Source organism: Leptinotarsa decemlineata, unplaced genomic scaffold (assembly GCF_025532065.1).
Source record: "Leptinotarsa decemlineata unplaced genomic scaffold, Ldec_3_MD MMD2_tig00002974_RagTag_RagTag, whole genome shotgun sequence".
NCBI classification, from domain to species: domain Eukaryota; kingdom Metazoa; phylum Arthropoda; class Insecta; order Coleoptera; family Chrysomelidae; genus Leptinotarsa; species Leptinotarsa decemlineata.
Window position 1 is genome coordinate 8,839,347 of NW_027412578.1, and position 24,068 is coordinate 8,863,414.

General features: G+C 36.3%; 2 protein-coding genes across 11 annotated transcripts in view; one reads left to right on the forward strand and one right to left on the reverse strand.

The window, feature by feature from the left end:
* Positions 1-24,068, reverse strand: part of LOC111506683 (solute carrier family 35 member F3) — a 74,931-nt gene that overhangs the window by 2,339 nt on the left and 48,524 nt on the right. For 3 of the 9 annotated variants that reach the window (XM_074177384.1, XM_074177382.1, XM_074177383.1), the window contains 3 exons: positions 23,953-24,042; positions 23,767-23,896; positions 12,266-12,295 (listed from right to left, as the gene is read on the reverse strand). In XM_074177384.1, the coding sequence (XP_074033485.1) occupies positions 12,266-12,295; positions 23,767-23,896; positions 23,953-24,042 (250 nt within the window). Of the gene's footprint in view, positions 1-637; positions 721-3,530; positions 3,662-12,265; positions 12,296-12,901; positions 12,930-17,806; positions 19,443-23,766; positions 23,897-23,952; positions 24,043-24,068 lie in introns of those variants that run through there. The other 6 variants (XM_074177389.1, XM_074177386.1, XM_074177388.1 and 3 more) reach the window with 6 other exon arrangements.
* Positions 16,306-20,088, forward strand: LOC111506732 (ADP ribosylation factor 4). 2 transcript variants are annotated; one of them, XM_023161928.2, is made up of 3 exons: positions 16,306-16,485; positions 17,773-17,931; positions 19,662-20,088. In XM_023161928.2, the coding sequence occupies exons 1-3, from the start codon at positions 16,368-16,370 to the stop codon at positions 19,949-19,951; spliced, it is 567 nt and encodes a 188-aa protein (XP_023017696.1). In that variant the 5' UTR covers positions 16,306-16,367; the 3' UTR covers positions 19,952-20,088. The 2 variants fall into 2 exon arrangements, with proteins under 2 accessions (XP_023017696.1, XP_023017704.1); XM_023161936.2 differs by having other exon boundaries at positions 16,308-16,485; positions 17,791-17,931.

Here is a 24,068-nt window from a genome sequence, read left to right on the forward strand (position 1 = left end):
CTACTTATTAGATTTGGGATTCCCACGCAAGGTCCCAAATTGAATCTTCCACTTTTCAGCCCATATGACCACAAACTGCAATACTAATCGAAGATGACATGACATTAAATTGTGAATACTAACAGTTCCAAGAAGTTTCAAAGGCATAAACCGTGATGCTGTACAAAAAATATATACTGTTCTGAAACTTTCACACAAAAATTATGTGATTGCTGAAATTCATAAGTAGGTGATATCGATTTATGAAACACAGCTATAAGATGACTTATACCATTTTTTCCACGATCTTCATATTATTCCTTTTTCTTTATGTTACCAAGGATGTTAATACGTAAAATGCAACGAATTGAATGAATTCCAGAAACGTGCATTCTTGATGAATTCAGGGAGCTACTACAAAATCAACTACTGAGAGTTCATAAGAACTCGAAAATAATTTCACTACCCTCTACTCATGGACAAAGTTAAAAAGCCAGGACCATATCACAGACATCAAGGGAGGTGCATCTCAAAACTAATTTTATTCATCGATGTCTAAGTTCAATTCCACCGCTGACATCATTTGCAACTGTTATACATTAGGTAGTGAAATGTACCTCCCTTGAAACTAGGAGAAGAAAAGATAACAAACACTCACATAATTCACAAGTGGCTGTTGCGTCGTGACTGGCTTAAGTATTCTGAGGCACACACGGATCCTCTCGCTTGCAGAGGGACAGTCTTTTTGAAAAAACCAAAAAAAAAACGTGTACGAGTGTAGACACCATGGTTTTCGTGTTAATTTTGGCACAAACTGATACACACGAAAGCATAAAGCGAAATGTTATGTAAGTGTGAAATGATATACTTAGAGCTGGCTTTATACGCTACCAAATGTATATAGGTTTTTACGTTAACTACTCAGGATTGGAAGGGGTAGGCGGTTACCTTCTTTTCAAATATTGCACAGTGAGTAGTTAAATTTACTTAGTAGTGTGTTTTTTTTTTTGTAAACTGGTGATGAGAATCAACTGATGATCAACATTTTCACGAAGTGGAAAATCCAGTTTTAAGATTTTCGTTATGACAAGTGACAAGTGAAGTTTGATCAGTACCTACTTTTGCGTAAAATGATGATTCTCAATAATGACAGGCCTACCTGACGTAGAAAAAAAATAAGCCGAGTACATCATTCAATTACAGAGTTTTCAGTTTCCAATATTAGAGTTTTTTAATTAATTTTTTCCATTCTTTTCCGTCTATGAATAAATGAATAATATCAATTTTATAATTTGAACCTGACTTTCAATGAAAAAGTTAAACAAAAATAAGAATTTTCATGTGATTGTAAGTAAACAACAATAAGAACTAACAGACTTGAATTCAAAACAGAAAGTAGCCTGACTTGTCTTGTTGAGAGTTCTCTACCCTATTTCAAATTGATCTGAGTTTAATAAAATTAATGAATAAGAAAAATTCCACTGTGGAAGGCCCTAAAGTAATATTTTTTCTGTTAGAAAATAATACTTCAATTATGAAAGCATGTAATATTTCTTTTATGTGAGGTAAATTATAACGTCTTACTCTGTCGAATTCCCTTCACGTCTCATTATCCTTACGTCAAATTCTCACCAAGTGGACCCCCATCTCTCCCTCTGACGACACCAAAATATGAACGTTCTTGAAACTCATAACGATCACTTGACCTATCGCGTATTCGACGTAAGGCGAAAGGATGCAGTAGTAAAATCCCTGTCAACCTGTCCTTGCCTAGATGATTTCGATGGCCTATGTTGTTAAAGAGGAATCTTTCGGTATAACTCGCTTTCCACTGACGTAAATGCAAGAGTTAACTTTGACGTAGTGGGAATTCGATACAGCGGGAATTGGCTGTAGTAATACAAACACGAATTCCGATGCAGTAGGATTTCTAAAGAGCAAGAAAATTCCCTACGTCGACTTTTTTGTACTCGAATGTATCGTTAGGTACGTTGAATTTTCATTCAGAAATGGTTTGAGGATTTCCAATTTCCTTGTTATTATTATTATATTCGAGCCGATATTTTGAACGACTGCTAATTCCTTCTCAGCAGGGACTCAAAGACGTCACCTTTTCTTCGATTTATTTTAGTGCCCGTTGTTGAACTGCTCGATTACTTTTTAGCAAGGCTTTGTCATCAATACCTTGCAATTTTTTATTACTGTTGTACCGTCAACACAGTGTTTCATACAAATTGAATTCTTCAAATACCTTTATAACAAAAATCAAGACGGCTCAGGTCAGAAGACTTTGGAGGCCACTGAATAGAGTCAATCGTTCCTATCCATTTATCATTGAACAAGACCTGGTTCATCTAGGATTTTTTTCAGAAAGACACTCATGAACTCGAGATATGTTCCTCCTGATCAGTACCTAATGAAGGCTCATACATCCCAAAATTGACAAAGTTGAAGTTGTTGGACCTTAGAACATTACAGAATTTTTCACAAACTGTCGACAATGACAGTTTGTGAAAACTGTCATTGTCGACAGTTTTCCCTATCAAAAGAGCACGAACTGGATGGTATTCATCAAGAACGAATTCGTTTTTTAAGAATGATTTACATCGTACCAGAAGATAGAATCCTTGTCTTATTATGAAGTTCTCATGGTGGGCTTCAAAGTAACCAAAAACGACAATTTCTGCGGCCTCACTGATTATTTAAATCAGATGTCCTAGATACTCATTAATTCGAAATTTTCGATACACCATTTGGTATTAGGCTATGGCTCTTGAAAATTTTCTTCTTTAGAACTAAGTCTACAGCATATCACATTTTTCTGCCTGAGAAGACGGTATGTTCTTAATAACTAACAACGCAACCCTATACTGATATCCGCGCAGTACTGCGCTCATGCAGAGTGACGCAGGATGGCCTATTTCAGCGCGACACGACACTCTGGCTATTTAGTGCACTGCTTGGTTCATTGACGGGCAAGTGGATACCAAGAAGACTCAAAGCGTGTCTCTAACAGGTTCATATTTATGTGATTTATCCAGGTATTTAGTGAAAATACAATTTTATTGTTCCACATTCGAATGTACTGCTTTGATTCATGAATCTCATAACTAACTCCTTCAACATATTCGCTTTTATAACTGAAAGATCATTTTTCACAAGAAAAAATATTAAATGAAGGGTTTTCCCTAGAAAAAAAGCCTAGCATCACTGATGATATCTGTAGCAGGTCGAAAACAGCGCTGCCTGATATTGATATTGTTTCTTGCATCTCAATAGGCCTAGAAAATGCTAGTTATTTGGCTAATTTCGAAGATTTCATCCCTCCCAATAATGTCAGTGATGCACACTTTATTTGGATAAGCCTGTATATCGAAGAGCTTGAAAAAGAAAGGTGATATTTCGAGAAGCAATTTCCTGGTGCTTTACCAGAGGGGAAAATGTTTATTTTCCCATTAAGTAATTTTTTATGAGACGAAGTTAAAACTGTTTGCTGTCAATAGCAAATAAAAAACTACACCATTCTATATATTTAATAAAAAGGACTGTAGTGTAGTGAGCATCAGCAGTTTAATGAAAAAATAAGTAATTATTTTACAGCTCCATACAAAAATTTAGAATTTTTCACACTGTCATTTTCTCTCTGAATTTGTTTTTCAAGGAAAGCCGATATACTAGCCACCTGTAAGCGAATAAAACCAAAGAAAACATTGGCGTGCTTCAATAAAATATGCGATCAACAGAATTTTCAATCAAAAACAATTCGAAAAATTATTTTCCTTATTGTAAAAAATCTAATACCTTACTTCTAAACAAACAAAAATATCAATACTGTTCTTGATAAAAAATCATGCTGGGCACACGTTAAGTGGTGATCATCAGTAGCGTAATATCTGAAGGAAAATTTTCAATATCAAATTTTCTCAAACAATTTTTGAAAAATCACGATTATTTTTTAATAATTACGCTTCTGAAGGATCTAGTAAAATGTTTCAAGTCAGTGTCAAATATGTCTACAAATCTTGGCAAACCTCACCTTCTCACTGAAGCACTATTGGGATTCCTGTTACCGAAAGAGGCAGAAGAAAAATTATGTATGTCAAGTAAATACTCATAAAATATAAAAGACTTCTTTTTCTGGTGAAATCTATTTTTTGAGAGTTGAAAAAATCTTCTGACAAACGTGGACCAAGAAGTTTATTTGCACGTTTCAATACACCATGCCACAGTGGTTTTAGAGGAGAGTATAATAGCTGTAATACATTGTGCCGGAAAATTACTGTGCAATAACTGTACCACACATACCACAAAGAAAATATAGGATAAAACTAAAGCATTTTCATAGTTTAATATGATTTGCAGGACTCCACATTCAAAATATTAATTCGGTTATTATTTGAGAAAAGGTCCTCCCTGTTTGACCAATGTAAAGTTTTGGGCAAGAAACATAAGTCAACTTATATACTTCTGATCTATGTGACTTCATTTATTGTTTTTTCTAACTCATTGGTTTTTGCAACTTTCCAATATGATCCTCGTGAAAAGGTGGTCACCATCATAAAGTAATGAAGAAATTTTAATATAACAATCATAACAAAATTCCTTCCTCTATGAACAAACTCTAACGATTTCACAGAACACCATGCAAACGAGAACCTAAACCTACCTCCCCTCTCGATTGAAAAGAACACAAAACAAAACGTCATTACAACAAAGATGAAGTAAATATCTAAAACAATCGCAGAAACCTGTGTAAAGTGTTTGTGAAGTGTGTCGGGTACCGGAGATTTATTTACATAAAATAAACTGCTTTTCTAAATGGGGATATATTTTGTTACAACTCAAAATCTAAAATACATGTTTGTTTTCTGCTATAAAAGGATGATCACAACACCAACTCTATGTACAGGGTACAAGATTCATTCTTCTAATGATTTGAACTGGATTAATAAAAGCAAAAGTGTGATTCTACAATATAGTAATTTTTTTTTGAAAAAAATTGAACTGAAAATATTTGAAATATGAAGATTATTATTTTCTTTGATGACGAACCATTATTTCACTATCTAACTCAAAAAATAGAAGAAAGAATCTATTTCAGTAGGTGGTTATCGATTCTGTTACAAAATCCATATGCATATTTTTGTACCAGAATCATATCCTTGCAAAACATGAGTATATACAATACGGTGCTTCTGAAATAAGTCAACAAAGTACTGAATTCTTTCAAAAGGATTATATACACTAAAAAGTAAGTGCAACTTTAATGATTTATTTTCAAATTTCATAAAAGTCGTCAGCACTATATTAATTATTCCGTAAATATTTCAATGCACCTAAAAACAACACAAAACAAAAATTTCGCAAATTGAGTAGGCATACTTGGATACTGGCTGTAAATCAAATTATCTAAAAGAACAATTCGTTCAGGCCAGTCTCAAATTACCTACACTGTAGGTTAATGGACTAACACCTATCAGAAAACAACTACTCCTAAACAATACAAAGAAAGGCGTTGGATTATATCCGACAGGTGTCAGTGCAGGATTCTTCTCTGAAGTAATTCCTGCGATACAACTGCCGCAATCGAATTTCAATTATTGGAACACACATGGAGACCGGTTTCGGGCTGTTTGGCCACTCGTCAGTGCAAGGTAGTGTCTATCAAGTCGATGATTTCCGATAATTGAAAATCGAATTCCTTCAGAGCATCATTTCTCGAACTAGGCTGAAAGGAACGACAAACAACATGCTTGTCATCGCCCCATCTGCCTGTGAACGAGGTATCCAACCGCATAAGTAGTCACTGACATTGCAGTTTAAAGTAGACTTATGAAAACGGGCAAAACTTTTCAAATAACAGATGCTACTCGAGAAAACACATATTTCAATATAGCATCCTTTTCTTCTTCAAGTGAAAAAGGAAGACAAAACAGTTAACGTTTACATTTAATTACAGAGAGCTCGTATTCGGATGATAGCAAAGCTTGAGCACGATCCATTAAAAAGAGATAGCTATATGAACGCCAGTTGTCAGCAATTTATTAGATTTTAAGATCAAAAAGGTGTTTTCTGGCGTTTAATAATAATAATAATAATAAGATTCGTCAGAATGAAATGATTCAATTTGTGTCACATGTCAAGTTCAATAATAAAAACAAACTATTCGATATTCTCTAATCTCAATCAGACTCAGATTGGTGAATACAATTTTTTGCATACATATCACAAATGTAGCTGCATTTTTGAAACCATTGTACCAGATCTCTTTTTTCTGTTCAAAATATGGACCAACAACAACAAAATAAAGCAGAAATTGACAACTGACGTAATGTAACGTCAAATTCCGTTCCAAAACCAACCTCATGCTGTTTTTGAATCATCATGAATACGTTTCAAATTATAACTGAGATGACGTCATCGTTTCAACGCCAAAATGAATTTATTTGAATCACAGATGAATACGCCTCAAATAACGATGTATTACTATAGTATGACAGTTTCCATCCTTTACATGTTGTTCATTGAAAAGTTTCCATGGTTTCAATTCTCATAGGTAAATTTATGAATGAAACCAATTCTCTGTTGAAAAGTTAGGTTATTCCAAGCAGTTGCCAAATCTTTTTTTTTTTTCATTACTTTGTCGACTCATTACGGATCCACAAATCGATGACGCTTGGTAAAGGTTTTTTGACCGCACTGTGAGCACGTCTTCCAGATATAAAAATATTAAAAGCTCATCTTTCACAAGGTTAAAGTTTGCGGCAGAACCGACATGGCGCATCTACTTATTTAACAATTGATCAAACACTCTGTTACGATTTATCCAACTAAGTCTCTATCTTATCTTGTATAGCATAAGTAACATAACGCAGCCTACTACGCATACATACATTAGTTCACTTTTTTTGCCCCTGTTTGGGGACGGCATACTATAAAAATCAGAGAAAGAAGAAACGTTACTCCACTATAAAACTACGAATGAACCAATAGTCGAGTAAACGAGGATGAAATGTATTTGATTCGGAAATTGAAATAACAGATTTTGGAATGAGGATAGTTTTTTACATATTTATTTTGGAAATTCTAACTCAAATTTCTAATTCAAAACCAACTATAAAATGAAAGTCTTTCAAAATGCTCCAGTAGCGTCAAGGTTGGAAAATAATTTAGCCTTCCTTTTTGGATGGATGAAGATTAAAATAATCTGTTCGTTAATCACGATTTGTTTTGTTAAATCGAAAATAGACGTGATAATACAATAATATGATTTTAGTCCCTTCTTTTCTCAGGTATAAATCGAAACATATCGATTGTAAAGAGAAATTGATAGGGACAAAAATTGTGGGAAATTTCATTTCAAACAACTTTGTTTATCATAATTATTCTCGTAAAATTGAAAATAAACGATATGTTTCGGGTATAAATCGGAAAAAATCGATCCTAGGTAAAAATTTATTGGAACCAAACTTGTATGGAATCTAATTTTAAACAACTTTTGTAATAACTGTTTTTCTTGTAAAATTGAAAATAAACGAGTTATTCAATAAACAAAAATCAACCCTTGAATTCAAGATGGTGGATGAAGCAACGGGTCTCATACTCCGGGAACTTAGACTGCTAATTACCCCCCCAAAGAATTCCGAAAGATAATTGCAATTTTTTTTCCGTTGCTGCCCCCTTTTTATGAGCTAATTAGACTGAACTAATACAGTGACACGATTTTATTTTCAATTGGATTGACGATTCATCAAAGAAATTGAATACACGGTTTGAAAATTAAACTAAGAGGTGGTCTGAAAAGTTTCCGAAACCAACATGAAGATGGCAGCACTCGTAAATAAACTACTCAAAATGAATATGGAGACATGTCCTCAAAATGCAATAAGTAAAAAAATATGTATTATTTTCTCAAACATTTAAATTTATAAAATAGTTTATAGGTGCCTTCATTAAATTCAACTTACATTGTTTTCAAAATGTTGTTTGGTGATACGATTAAAAACAAATACAAATGAGTGTCAAAAACAAATCGAATTTATTTCAGAAAAAAATTAAGAAAAATGTACATTAATAGTGAGTACGTCTCTAAGAAGTTCGGCACAACGACGGGGCATGCTCTTCACCAAATTTCTAATTACTTATTTGTTGTGGTAACTGCTCGTAAATCGTCAAAAGAGCATCTGCAACTTGGTTCAGATTTTGGAAGGGTTGATGATGCTTCAAAACGTCTCTCCAGTTTATCCCAGAGCTGCTCAATAGGATTTAAATTCGGACTATTAGCTGGATATCTCATGACATTGATATTGCGCTTCTGTAGGAAATTTCTCACGACCCTGGATACGTGTGGCCTGGCATTATCTTGTTGTAAATGAACCCAGCGCCCATATTTTGGGCAAATGGGACGACATGTGACGGATATCCGTTAGTCCCTTCCCGAAATACCACAAGGTCCGTGTGTCCTGTCAAAATTATACCAGCCCATACCATTATCGATCCACCTCCAAATGGAACAATTTCTTGCACACAGTCATCCAAATAGCGTTCACCGGGACTTCTCCATACCCGAACACGTCCGTCATTGTTGAATAACATGAACTTTTCTTCATCTTTAAACATTACATTGGCCCACTGCTCTAAATTCCAATTACGATGCTCTTGACAAAAGTTTCTACGATTTCCTCGATGAGCTGGAGTTAATCAAGGGGCTCTAGCAGGTCGTCTTGCATGGAGTTGTACGTCGTGAAGCCCTAATTGCCCAAAGTCGTAACAAACGATCATTTCTGCTGGTTGTTGCCCTTTGTCGACTGGGATAAGCGGTTCTTTTTACTATGCCGTAAATTTGGGAGCGATTCCAAGCTCTGGAAACCGCAGAATTACCTACATTAGGCATTTGGGCTACACGACGCCTTGAATACCCTACTTCGATCAATGCAACTGCTCTAGGAACTTGGAATTCGTTGAGGTACACTCTACGCATCCTCCTTCTAACCAATACATCAACATTCATTGTTTAAATTTAATACCTATCACGAACTAAAGTAAAGTGAAACTAAATACAGAATTTTTCATATTAATGATTTTGTAGCTAAAAGTACAAAAAGAAGTGAAAAAAGTAAACAACAACCGAATGGAATATGATAAGAATTAGTATGGAGTATACACCAGAAGTTCCTATCATGAAATAATACATATTTTTTTACTTATTGGATTTTAAGGATGTGTCTCTATATTCATTTTGAGTAGTTTAAAAGCTAGTGAATTTGGTTGTTCATCTGTGTTGACAGTTATTCGCCAAAGTTTCACTCATACTGGACGCGCAGTTGTTAAGTAAAAGTCGTTTGAGTGGGTTGATGTGAGTGTTTTTATAAAAATGGAAAAAATCGAGTATCAAGATGTCATTAAATATTTGTTTATGGGGACTCTGCGCCATCATTTACCACAGTGAAATTTTAGACAGCAGAATTCAAACGTGGCCGTAGGAGCTTGGGAGACGATGAACGTTCGGGAAGTCCAAAAACTGCAACTACCGACGAAAACATCGCCAAAGTTCACCAAATGGTGCTAGACGACCGCCGAATTGAAGCGAGAGAGATAGCAGAGGGTTATGAATATGTCAAATGAACCTGTTTGTCTCATATTTAATTAACATTTAGGCATGAGAGAGCTGTCCGCGCGTTGGGTGCCGCGTTTGCTCAAGTTAGACAAAAAACGTGCCATTGATTACTGTAGATGAAACTTGGATACACCATTATACGCCCGAAACAATAAATACAGTCCAAACAGTGGACTGCAAAGGGTTTTTTCGGCTGGAAAGTGATGGTGACTATTTTTTCGGATAGTCATGGGGTTACTTTAGTTGATTATCTTCATGAAGGACATTACAGAACATGCGGAATATCGGCTTTATTTGCAGAAAAAGAAAATCCTGTTTCACCAAGACTGCTTGATCATCCGCCTTACTCACCAGATCTAGCCTCAAGAGATTTATTTTTGTTCCCTCATCTGAAAATTGCGCTCAGAGGCAATAACTGTCGTGAACAATTATTTCACACAGAAAAACGACGAGTACTATTTGGAAAGGTATCAGAGATGGGAGCATAGCTGGAAGAATGGTGTAGAGTTAAAATAAGACTATGTTGAAAAATTAAAAAAAAACTGTAAAAATGTCTTGTATCTTTGTTAGGTCGACACCTTTTGAGCCCATCCTCGTATAACGTGTAAAATTGAACGAGCTGTGGAATTTATATGATTTTAGTATTGAATTAAATACTGAAAATATTCTGAAATATAAATTAACATTGAAATCACCACAACACTTAAACTAATATTGAAGAAACAAATTAAGTCAAAATTGAACGATGTGACCTCAAAATAACAAGAGTTGCATGACGAAAATTTCGAAGTTTCCTTTTATGTTTTGAGCTTTGTTTTTTTAATTCAAAGTACACCTCTAATATTTTTTCTGTTACCTAAATTTCCAAAAGTATTGATCATTTGCTACGTTTACTCCACTATCAGAGGAATCGGGAAGAGGATTCAAACTTGCTATTAGTGTTGACGATATAATCAATTTTGAACTGTCTATATCTACAGATACTTGTTCAGTGTATGAATTCCAAGCTCTACGAAAATTCGATCGAGATGAACCATTCAATTTGGAGGGTATGATATTCTTAGACTTTTTAAAAGTTTTTGTGGAGGATTTATGAGAATTTTCATACAGCATGAATGATATATTGCGAAGTGCTTGCCTGAGTATAATATTACTGATGATGTAATACGAGTAATGTTGGAAGATACGTTTGTTGGTCTAACCAGAGAATAGAAAGCCCATAGAAGCACCGTGTGTTTACTTCTATATAGTGTCAGAAGTGGCATTTTCGTATCACGTGAAATGTTTAGTACTTATCCTGACCACCAGAGGGCGATGGCAGTACGATGTCAGTATTTAATGTATCAACAGAATTGGGTAGCTTGCAGTGCGTAAGGGCCGCCGTAAACGCTCCAAGATATGTACCGAATAGGTACATATTCCGGGATCTAGACCTGAACATACACTACGTAGACGCATACATGAGGAAACACGCAGAGGACACGTTTGACAGAATTCGAGCGCACGACAACTCAGCGTTAAGCGACTTACATAACGCACTAAACAGGGAGGCTAACAAAGCAGAATCAAAGACCACCTCCGAGAGTCGCTGTCAGGCGGCTTCGGTAAGTATAAATATTTCTCAACCAGACTTCAAATCAATCTCATTTACAGCAACAACACATGCTCGCGACTAAAAAGACACTCGTCTCCGGTTAGTTTTTGGGGACCCCATGCAATAATTCCACATTAACCGTGTGGGGAAACTTTCAACTCAGAGCACTCAACCCGGGAGGGAATATGGAGGGGTAGCTTGCAGTTGCTGATAACCAGTCAGCCGGATCATATCGAAATCAAATTAAATTAAAAAGCCCGACTAATTTGTCAGCGACTGCTACCCTGTTCTGTTCGTAATCACATTACATACAAAGCTGACATCGTACTGCCATCGCCCTCTGGTGGTCAGGATAAGTACTGAAAATTTTACGTGACACGAAAATACCGCTTCTGAGGTTCCAGTTCTATGGGCTTTGTATTATTTTTCGAATGTCGTTTGCTGTGGTCGTTTGTTGATAGTTCAAAATGTAATCTCGATCGAAGTTACTTGAATAGTTTGTAAATTATCTTCAACCGGGATCTATTCTAGTAGGATATCTAATTTTTTGGATATCATATTTCTTCCAAAAGTTATTGCAACTATGGATTAATAATATTCAAACTTTCAAGGCCTCGTTTTTTATATAATTCAAATCTTAGGAATGTGTCTATAGCTTTCAAGTCATAATTTGATATTAATAGTACTGTTGTACAGGAAAATTGTTCTTCCCATCATATAGTGATACAAACTATTTTGGGAGGCTGAATCTTGATTTGTGTTACTGGTTGGGTCTAAACTTAGACTAAGTATACACTGTCTTTCAAAAAGTCTGCAGCGTCTTTTGTGAGGAAACTTGGTATTGAATAAGGTGAAGAAAGTTTGAATACTGTGCATTGGAGCATACTCCTAGATTCATAAAATACAAACTCCTATCATATCAAACTAGAATTCTGTATGTGTCTTGTATGTGTGTGTATGTGTGTTGGAAAAGAGAATAGTCAGGCAATAGAAAACAGTGACTTTTTGAAAGAAGAAACGACAAAAAGTATAACACGAAGAAACATGCATCATATCAACAACTTTTTTTGACTTACCTCGCACTGTGACTCAACATTATGATACTTCTGTAACAAGTAACAAGGTACAAGGTTTTTAATTCTATAGTTTACGTTTCTTAAGTTGATATTTACAACAAGCACCATCTTTTTCATTAAGAGGTGAGAAAATGGTAGAAAATAGCGTTTGGTGATACAAGAAGAGCAGAAAGCGACAAAGTGTGTCATAATTGAAATTTGTATTGAATGCCAATGAGTAGAAAACCTGGTTTATGTATTATCATAAGATATATTAAGCTACCATTGAGGTTAGGTTAGGTTAGGTTACGTCAAGTTATGTTAGGTTAGGGTAATAATACTAATAGAAAATGATATGAATATGGAGAAGGAGGAAGCTAACAGTGTTTTTATACATGAGGTATTATTTTCGATTTGCTTTTCATGATTCAGTTACTAGTGAGTTTATGACAATATGTTTGCTAAAATATATGACACACTTTGCATGTATGAAAAAAAGAAAGCTATAAATTTCTCAGTATCTACATGCGGGACTTCCCGAAAGATACAAAAGGGCCGGTAACTTCAGGATGGAAGTAAATATTTTGAGGAACTGGAATCAAGCAGAATTGAAATAAAACAGCAAGCAAAAATTATATCAAAGCTTGAGAAACAGACCTTCCCGTTGAAGATACGACTCGTTTTTCTGCAAAATGTAGACAGCATAAAGATTTTTACCATATAGAGTACGTGTCATAAAATATGAATTTGATTCGTTTAAACAGAATAAATCATAGTAAAGATAGAACATATGCTGGAAAGTTAATCTTTCTATCGATTCGGAACAGAATCATTACTTCTAAAATACTTCAAATAAATTGATGGATGTAGCCACTATGTGGTAGGAAATCATAATGAAAAGACATAATGACGGACATTTTCAAAATTATTGTATAAGTTTGAATTTGTCAGCAGAACACTTGAAAAAATTCTCCGAATTTTCATTATTTTCTATTGAATTTTCTAATAATTTTACTAGTTTCACTTTTTCACTAACCTATCATAAAAAATATTCTAAAATATTTTTCCGGTATCCATTTTATGCATGTTCTATTTCTCAATCCCAAAGTATTTTAAGGACAGAATTTAATATACATTCCAGATTTATTCATATTTTACGAAACAGTTTAAGATATATAGTTAAGCATTATAAATATCACTGTTGAGATAAAACTGAATAACATAGACAGAACGATCCAGACAAATACAGAGATGATAAAATAATTGAAAATTTGTTAATCACACTAATACTATCCAATGAAAAACAAACAGTATAGAAATATTTCATGATATAAAATTACTGAGTCGGATGAACTTGGTTAATTGGTTAGTTTTGCCCTATTACACTAAAATGAAAAGTAAATAACAATAATAGTATAGATAATAATAATACGCAGCCACTCAACTTAGACACTCCAGCCCTAGCGCAGTTCGAAGCTTTCAACAGAGATCTTCGACAGCCTGAGCTCAATGAACTACGCAACCCGATAACCCCGGATGACGTTCGAAGAGCCCTTGTGGGTTCCAAGAACTTTGCTGCCTCAGGCCCAGATGGGCTGAACACTTATTGGTGGAAAAAACTACCAAGTACCCACCGCCATCTGGCCAGAGTTTTCAACTCATGGCTGGACGGAGAGCAGCCGATTCCGGATTGGTTTGTCGAGGAGCGGACCGTTTTCATCCCCAAAAGCGGAGACTTGTCGATTCCTAAGAATTACAGATCGATAATATGCTTGAATTCGTGTTATGAGTTGTTTACAAGAATCTTACACACACATACACACCAATACTCACCGCAGTTGACCGAGTGTTCGAACGGATATATGCGCAGAGAGGGTCGAAGAGAGGAGTCGCTGGATGTAAAGAGAACCTGCTCATCGATGAATTTGTAACGCAGGACTCGATACAATATAAGCGTAACCTCTCTATAGCCTGGATCGATTACCGTAAGGCATTCTATACAATTTGGCATGAGCTCATCTTGTATTTGCTCAGATGCCTTGCGGTACCCGACAAAATAGTGAGATGCATTGAACAACTGATACCACTCTGGCGAACTCGATTCAGCATAAAATCTGGTCAAGCCAGAGTCCAAACAGGGTGGGTCACTTTCAGAAGAGGTGTATTTCAAGGCGATTCCCTCAGTCCCATTCTCTTCTGCATCTCACTATGGTCATTATCCGATGTGCTCAGAAATACTCAAGGGTATAAGTGTGGCACCCCCGGAAACCGGAGGCACAAGGTCACTCATTTGTTTTATATGGATGATCTTACACTTTATGCCTCTGGAGAGAAGGTTCTCCATCAGTCCTTGAGGGTGGTGGAAGAGTACACGTATTCTATCGGTATGGACCATTCTACAAATGTGCAATGGTCCATCTCCAAAGATGACGATGCGAGGACTACGGAGTGGATATGCAGTAGATGGAAGCATCATACACCATTTGGATGCCGAGAGACGTATACTTACCTCGGGGTGGAACAACGCCACTCACAAGAGGTAACAGCAGTGAAGAACTCTCTTCGCGGCAAGTATCAGCACAAACTTCGACAAATATGGTCATTGGAATTGTCGGAGAAGAACAAAGTTGCTGCCGCAAATATGCTTACCGTTCCAATCCTACTCTACTCGTTTGGAGTAGTGAAGTGGACTCGGGAGGAGCTGTATCAACTCGATGTAAAGACCCGAAAAATTATGCATCTCTATGAAGTTTGCATCCCAAATTGTCCGTTCCACGGTTATACTTCCCCCGCAAACATAGGGGCCGTGGACTTTTGAGTTTGGAGTGTCTACATGACAGAATGGTACTGGATATAGCCTGTAAAGTCGTCAGGAGTTCGGATCCCCTTCTTTGCTTGGTCCGAGACCATTTTATATTCATCGACATAACGCGGCCCTAAGAGTGCTACATTACCATCTACGGCACTCTTACGGTATTGACGAAACACCGGTGTTGCCCTACGCTCTGGGGGATATTGAATCCGTTGTGGGAAACGAGAAGTGCCGAATTCATTGGAACTATTCGTTCCCCATCCTCAGGCTAATACAAGCTAATAAGCCTGATGTAGTCCTTCTCGACCACCAGAGCAAGACGATATTTGTCGTGGAGTTTTCAGCTCCTGGCGAGACGAATATCGTCCGAAAAGAGGAGGAAAAACTGATAAAAATATCGAGATTTTCTCTTCGAACTCCGTAGACTCTATCCAGACCACTCTGTCAAGATGGTTGTTCTGATTATTGGAGTCCTTGGTGGAATGATGCCCTCTCTACTCTCAAATCTTTAAATCATTCTGGTTTGCCGCACTAAGGCAGAAATCTTAGCCGGACAGATGCAGAAGGCTGTCATTCTTAGCTCATTGCGCTTGCTCAGGGCACATGATTCTCGGACCCAATGATCACTTACCCCCACGGTGTGGGGAGTGGTCGTTGGTTGATAATGCTGGCGCGCCCTCCTGAATGTATCGGGGCTTCGGGGGTTAGAGCCTGACCAGCGCATACAACGGTAAAAAAATAATACATTTATTAATCCCAAGAAATATTAGTGGCATCAGCTGAAAAACGGCCTGAATAAATTACATTTCTGACCAAATTTTCTTTCGTGTGGTTGTGAACTTTATTTTGTACTTGCTGTGTATTATGATCATGAATTGAATTGACTTCATCTAAACATAGTACTGAATGTTTTTTAATAATTTCAACATTATAAATGAACATGCATATTTTGAAATGGTATACTCCCTTAAAATCAAATAATTTTTTAGGTTTATACAAATTGCTGGTCCTTTTTCTCTACTTCAGTTCATATATACGAGTAATGTATTGAAAATTTGAATGAATTAAAGGAAATTGTTTTAAAATTATTAAATGGAATAATATTTCTTATTTGTAAATTCCACGATAAATTCTGATCTAGATATAAGCCTGAACATTTTATTTTGTTCTTAAACTCGATCAAATTTTTATTGAAATTGAGGAAAGAAGTTTTGTTATCTGAATTTGTTCTGGATATAATTTTATATATTAATATGTCAAACTGACAGTGACATATTAGAAATTGTATCATTGAGAGTTTAGAAATATGAAATGGGATCTATAATATCCCATCTCTTTAGACGATTTCACAATAAGAAACATTTGCGAATTCTGATGGTTGGATTAGATGGTGCTGGAAAAACAACAATTCTGTACAAACTAAAACTTGGTGAGTACTTTTTTCATATGATAAATTCACTGAATTTTTCTGATCCAACACTTGTATGTTTTGTGAAATTAATAATTTCTGCTCACTCATTGGAAAATCAATTAAAGTTAACTCGATATATTCAAAGTATTGTAGTATACTTTAATTCACAGATGATTACGGTCAGGAAACCTTCAGAATGTTAAAAAAGAAGAGAATATTTTTTTCTTGAGTGTCAACAGCATCGATTGCTTGTTCATAAGCCACGCGTTCTGAGTAAACAATGTTAATAACTCTCCGAGCCGTCTAGGGAGCATCATGGCTATTCCCAGTTCGTCAGCCATGTTACGTTGCAGAATCATTCCAACTTCAACTAGATGAATTCTCTCGAGAAAAATCGCTGGTCGGGGTTGGGTATGGAATAATATGAAGTTTGGCAAGGGCAAGAACTTACTCTCAGAAAAAGGAAAACTTCCGCTTATTTTGGAATTCACTTACATAATTTTCACCTGAACATGCATGAAACGGTGTGTCATATATCTACTCAAATTATTTCACAAATGAAAGCGGCGTTGCCAGAATTCAACAACAAATCGTTGTTTTAGAGACTTCCAAATTATTTGGGTACTTCATTTCTGAAGTGCATTACAAGACTTATTGATTTGCAAGTACTCGATACATACGATGCCTTTTTTTTCTGACCAACGTCTTCAGTTCAATCGGGATGGAGCCCAGCTTCCTTACCCTTTCAGCTGATTATTGTCGAAGAAGGACAAATGGGTTCATGACTGAGGGGATGGAAGATGCCTTTTAGAAAAATAAAGTGAATTTTAGTTTTTCTCAACTGTCCTTAAATGACAAGCCTGAGTAAGACGCCATCTATGGGACTCAGGGACTGAGTTCTCTGTCAGTTCCATAGATGGCGTTATATATGGAACTCAGAGACTGAGTTCTCTGTTGATCCCATAGATGGCGACTTGGCGATGGTGTTATCGTTCTTACCAGGCTTGTCCTTCAAGACGGTCGTTTCCAGCAATGCATTTGTGACCTATGGCAGGTCGAAACGGCTCTGACTGGATTTCAATCATAAATGCGTTGTGTTTGGGCTCTGTTTTTTAAATAATTCAAGCTAGTTGATATGACACTTCCTTTAATTTCGTTACACTTTGTTATATGACTAGTGGACTGCATCTCCTACTTTTCAGTTTGCTACAGGGCGCAGCCTTAGAGTATGCTCGTTCTATAGGAGCGTCTTGATCAATTTATTCTTTGACGAAGGCATTCGAAAATGTTACGTGATTTTTTTAGATTCTTTATTCCCTCCAGGTGAAGTTTTGCGAACCATTCCTACGGTGGGCTTCAATGTAGAAACAGTAGAACATGCCAATGCCAACTTCACTGTTTGGGATGTAGGAGGACAAGACTCTCTCAGAAGGCTATGGAAACATTATTTTCCACACACACACGGTGAGTAAAAATGTCCTATATCCGTTCTTTTCGTATTGCCTACTATTCTACAGCATGCCAATATTGAATGTTGTCAGTAGGAATATCTCGAAAATGGAATCAATAAAAACTCAATCCTGGTGAAAATACGGTTATGGTAAAAAACTGATATCTTCTCACCTCCTCCAACAGTTGATGAGCGTGAATTCCAAAAACTATCATTAATTGAAGAAAATATATCAATAGAAAAAAGTTGTAAGTCTGGAAGCATTATATATATTATTATTGTGCAAAAAAGGTGAATATTTGCTGTTCAGAAATTCCTTTGTGCAAATCAGGAACTGGAGTTGGCACAGGAAGAGACTCTCAAGGGTGACAGGATTCAGTTGAAGTTCCTATACATAGTCGATAGCATATTGTACCACCAATGGTATATTCTATACGAAACAACAATAGTGCAATAACTGGTCTTACTGAGAGCACAAGCTGAAGATATGTTAGACTAAGTCCATGGTAGTCCAGCAGGAGCAATCCAGAAATTAGTAGAACTATTGCCGTGGGGTTGAGGAATACTACAAACGATGCAACCTCTGAATGTCGAACAACTGCATCGAGGTACCCAGAGAACGGGGAATTCGCTTCAAGATGTAGAGAAGATACCAAGCCTTATACCTAGTGACCAAGAAAGTGAATGATCTAACCAAGAACCAAACCATGGTTATCCGCATAGAAATATCAACTCCTTTCAATAATGATACTCCTTTCAGTCAGTTACACCTGAATTTAGCAAATGAGTAATCTAGGAGGAACTACCTTCGAGAGAAGGATCTCCTTGTGACCTTTCCAGGAAGGTGGAGAGGTCACTAGGAGATATCATCTTTATATTGGCAGGTGTAGGTCAAGACTCGCCGAACACACACTCTCTTTGGCAACCTTGAGGTGTCTCACGGTGGCCTCCGCGACGGTTTTGAAAAGTGCAGCGACATTACTGTCGTTGCGCTGCTTCTTCAACCTTCCTGGAGTTCTCTCGGTGGAGGTGCATAAGTGAGGGAGGTTTCCTGCAGGGGCAGCAGGTTCCTTGTCTTTATTCAAGGCGGAGCTCTTGGCGCCCGTCGCATAAAGTACCCTTGCCGTTGGAGATGGAGTGGGGGAGGAGGAGGGTGTACTTATAGTTGCTGCCATTTCTGCCTCCTTCGTTCTCTTTCTCCTTGTGGCCTCGGACCCGCAAATGCGCTTACGCCTTTGCATTTGTATTACATCACGAAGAGATCTGCTTTGTCCAGCCTCATTCCAAGCAGTAGATTGGGGTGGACATTTCTGTCCACCCTATCCGCCACCTGGGGACGCGCCCGATAGGGAGGCTTCGGGAGGAGGGTAACATTATCCTCTTCGGGCCGTCATGAGGTTTCAACGAACAACAGATGAACTGCTATCTAGACAGGATTGAGATCAGTGTAGAGAAGGGGATGGAGATGTAATAGTTTCTTCCACGGCTCGACAGCAACAGCCAGTGAAGTGAACCAGTGAAGTAACTGTAAAAAGATGCTGAATTTAGTCTTTCCAAGCGTTATTTTTGTAATATTAAATGAATCAACGTAGGCGTAACAATTCCACCAAAATTTGGTTCTCTCGATTCTCTATCGCCTTATTTCGAAAAGGGTATGAGCCTTTATTTTTTTTTCATTTCTGATATATCCTCATTGTTACATCTATAATGTTGATGTGGATTCAGGAAATTCTTATTTCTTCAGGAATCATCTTCGTGGTGGATTCATGCGACATAGACCGGATAGAAGAAGCCCATCGCGAGTTGAAAAACCTAACCTATGAAACGGAGCTAACACAAGCGATTCTCTTGGTTTTTGCAAACAAACAAGACATGCCTCAAGCAATTTCGACTTCGGAACTATGTGATAAATTGAAATTGAACGATATAAAGGATAGAAAGTGGCATATACAGGGCGTTAGTGCGTTAAGAGGCTCGGGGTTGCTCGAAGGTTTTAAGTGGTTGTGTGACGAAATAAGTGTAGATAAGAAATGAAGTAGAAATAGCGGTAAATGTTTCATAAAATGTTTGGATGATTATTTTCTGGAGCTTTTGTTTCTGTGATTATCTGACTTATCAAGGAAATATTCCATCTATACCAATTTCGCATTTAATAAACCTATGTAAATGTTCTTGAAGTCACAAAGAATTATTTTCGATATTGAAACGGCAAAACTATCGTCCCACATTAATCATCACCGTTTTCTGAAAATTATTTGAAAAAGTTTCATCACCAAGAATGAACGATTATTTAGAAATATTTGGCCTGATGAAGGAATGTCAAAATAGATTTAGAAAAAATATTCGACGAAAACTGAAGCTTTGTTCAAGAAATTCATGATTCGAATAAGGAGAAAAATTACATTGTTGACCTTTTTTTCGACTTGAGTATAGTTTGAGCAGGGCAATAATTTCAAGTAAAGTACTTAACATTGATGTCTCAGGTAATGTGAATAAGCTTGCCGTATATTTTTATTAAATCGATTTTTTGAAGTGAAATAAGTCAATAAATTGTTAAATAGGTTTTTGTAACAACAGGAACACCACAGGGTAGTAGTCTTGGACCACTAATATTACTGCTTTGAATATTACTGGAGTTTTATCCCAACATTAAACCGTTATTTTAACACCTAGACACGTGTTTGATCACCAAGTGATCATCATCAAGAGGAAGATTATGCAATACCTCAGGGAATTATTGGAGAAAAAAATTTCAATAATAACGGAATTGATGAATTAATTTTTCTCACTAATTTCAGTATGAAACAAAACCGTTTCCAGGTAGAACTTTGTTTTTATCAAAACAGGAGGGAACGGTTATGGGTAACTGTTCATGAGCAAATTCCCTAGGATATGGCTAAGGTATATGGATAATATTTTTCGATTTTCCATAACGAAAAATCTAAAACTGAGGACTTTGTTTCCTTTTCAAATAACTGATTTCCATCAATATAATTCACGTATGAGTTAGAAAATAAGGGACAACTTCCATTTCTTGACGTTTTGGTGATGATGAGCCAATGGGGAAAGCTAGAATACGATGTATTTACGAAGGAAACAAGCAGGTATATTTCTGAAAATTCACATCACTGTGGACAGTACAAACGTACAGCGTTGAATTTTCTAGTGCATCACACATGAGGGGTTTACAAAAAAAAGTAACAATACAGAAAATAGCAGTCAGTAACGGTTTCTCGAGGGGTATTGTAGATGATATTATAAGGAAGAAAAAGGTTACGAATGAAGGAAATCCCGACTTCTAGAAACGACGATAAATATATCTCAGTTCCATACCACCACTACACAAAGAACTTTGGAAATATTTTCAAGGAACTTGGTATGAAGGTGGCATTTGAAACAAGTCATACACTACAGAGCCTTTTAGGAAATCCAAAGAACATGGTCGAGAATTCCGAAAAGTCTGGAATTTACGAAATTGAATGTAAGGAAAACGATGCAAAATATTATGGACAGACTAAAAGATATATTATAATAAGATATAACTTAGCACACCTAAAATATGGAAGACCAGAAAAATCAGCAGTCGCCCATCATGTTTTGCAACAAAACCATTCCATAGACTTTAGTTCATTAAGATTAGTTAGACAAGTTAACAACAACAGGCATCTAGAAGCCTATGAGAGCATAGAAATAAGTAAACATAATATTATTATGAATAACGATGTTGGACCAATACATAATAGTATTCTATATAGCTTGTTGAAATAATATCTTAGTTATCAGATGTATCTGACCAGTAATAAATTAATTTGAGACTAGTAGATAAGCCAACATTGTGCCTCACCATTTAAGACAATTAAGATGCAGGTATAGTTGAAGTAAACGATATTGTGCATTCTTAAAGTTGTCGGCACTGTCAAAGGCGAAAAATATCAATACATAGAAATGAAACGGCAGCGAACTAATCCACGTGGACTGTAGAATTGAAGGTTTGAATTGAATAATTTTTACTAACCGAGTTTTATGATTGGCTGAAGAGTCATAAAATTTGAAGTCACGTTACGGTGACGAATAGAAATCGGAGAATGCGGGGATGGTTATCCCCGCCGTGTTCAGTTTAGGAACTGATCGCGATTTGAGTGTTGAAATTCGATAAATTCGATATTGGTGCAGTTATAATTACTTAAAATGTTTGTTATCTATTTAAAATATGGCGTCCTTGGACAAGTACTAATAGTAATAACGAGTGTGATAACAACGCAGACATTTTCCAGTGTAGTGATTCCAATAGTGATGGTGAACAATGTGAAAAAGAGATACCAGTGAATAAGATTCGGATGCATTTGAATATTGAAACACAGAGAGTATGTTTCAATGTATATAAGAATCTACATCTCAAGTTTGGTTTTGAGGGAAACAAACTATTACAAGCAACATCGGATTCGACCGAAATTCCTTTCTCAACTGTACGTAAAATAGTCAAAAACAAACCTCATGAATGCAAGACACGATGTGATACTGGATTACCAAAACCTTTAGATGTTCATCTAATAAAATCACTAAAAAAAAAACAATATTTGACTGTTACAAAAGCAATGAGATTCCTACAACTGAAATCATAAGGAAGAAATTGAATACTTCTGGCCATACCGTGAGCTGCTGTGACAAAACTCTTCAGAATTGAATAAAAAAACTAGGATTTATATTTGAAATAATAAAAAACCTCAAGCTTTCGAAGAGAGCTTCTGATGATTACTTTTCTGATTACTGGGATGACCAAGACTGTATAACGAAATTAGTTAGCTCCCTAACTATATTGTTAAAAGGGAGCTGTTGGACGGTAGGTTGCACTATATTGTTCACTTGAACTATACCTAGCAGAGGTATCTTTGGTAATTTGGATAACATTGTAAGTATATTTAGTTTAATCTTTCTCTTGAAGATGATCACCTGGTGATCGAAACACGTGTCTAGGTGTTAAAAATAACTATTTGGTGTTGGGGAAAACACCAGTAATATTCATTACTACGCCAAAGGTTCCAAACAGTGCATGACAATTACTGATTTACTTAAGGATCTTCTTAATTACATAATTCATGGAAAATATACCTTTATACAGATACCTTTATTAACTCATCTAGTAAATGTTCAGAGTAAATGTATATCCTAGTCAATACGAGTATAGTATCACAGGAATTCAACGATTGGTATATGCAATAGAAACAGACCGATCGTCTATGTGAATAAAACTGTTTGCATTGCATTGGTCCTTGAGTTCAATAACTTCCAAAAAATTCCGAGGGAAAGTGATTAATCACCTTTTTACATGGCGGAAACATATGGAACTAACAATTAGGAAACTGGTTGCCGGCATAAAATTACCCGAAAGTGAACAATTCACTTGATTAAAAGCAACATGGCTGTCTGTGGATTAGCTAGTAAATTAAATGCAGTGTTCGTGGAACAGGAAACACGTTTGAGATTCCCTTTCAAACTGGATTACATATATTCTGTTCTGAGGAACAACGAAATGAAATATTCATAAGTGTATGAGTCTAATAGTTTCTCAACGCGTATTTCATTAACAAAGTGTCATCTGAAGATGGTGAATCTCCTAATGACGCTAACTCGGTTTCATAATTTCTCAGTTTCTATATTCGTTAAATCTGGACCCTCCGCAGTAGCCTTAGAAGAAAGAAAATCCAAAGTATTTTGGTTCACTTTCCACAACTATATTCCAAACAAATTTTAATCATTTTGAGGATTTCACTTACATAACTTTCTTTGTTACTGTTTCTTTTTCATGGATATTCAAAACGAATTCGAACCTGAAACACTTGAAAGCATACCTGAGCAGTCTGGTAATGTAGTCAGGCCAGTTTGCAGGAAACATAACCAGGAAAAATCCCACAGCTATCAGTATCATTCCAGCAAGTTTCATTCCCTCGAATGTTGCTCCATATAGTAGAACGTCTAAAGCTGAAAATAGGTAACAGTTGAACATGTCGATGAATAATTTTTTCCCATAACTTTACCTGCTGAGACAGGGACAGCAGTTATCAGACCTAAGGTTATGAATACATCGTAGGTCAAGGCGACGCTAAAATTACCCAGTAAATTGGCAACTGAAAATAACGAAAAGGTAATTCAC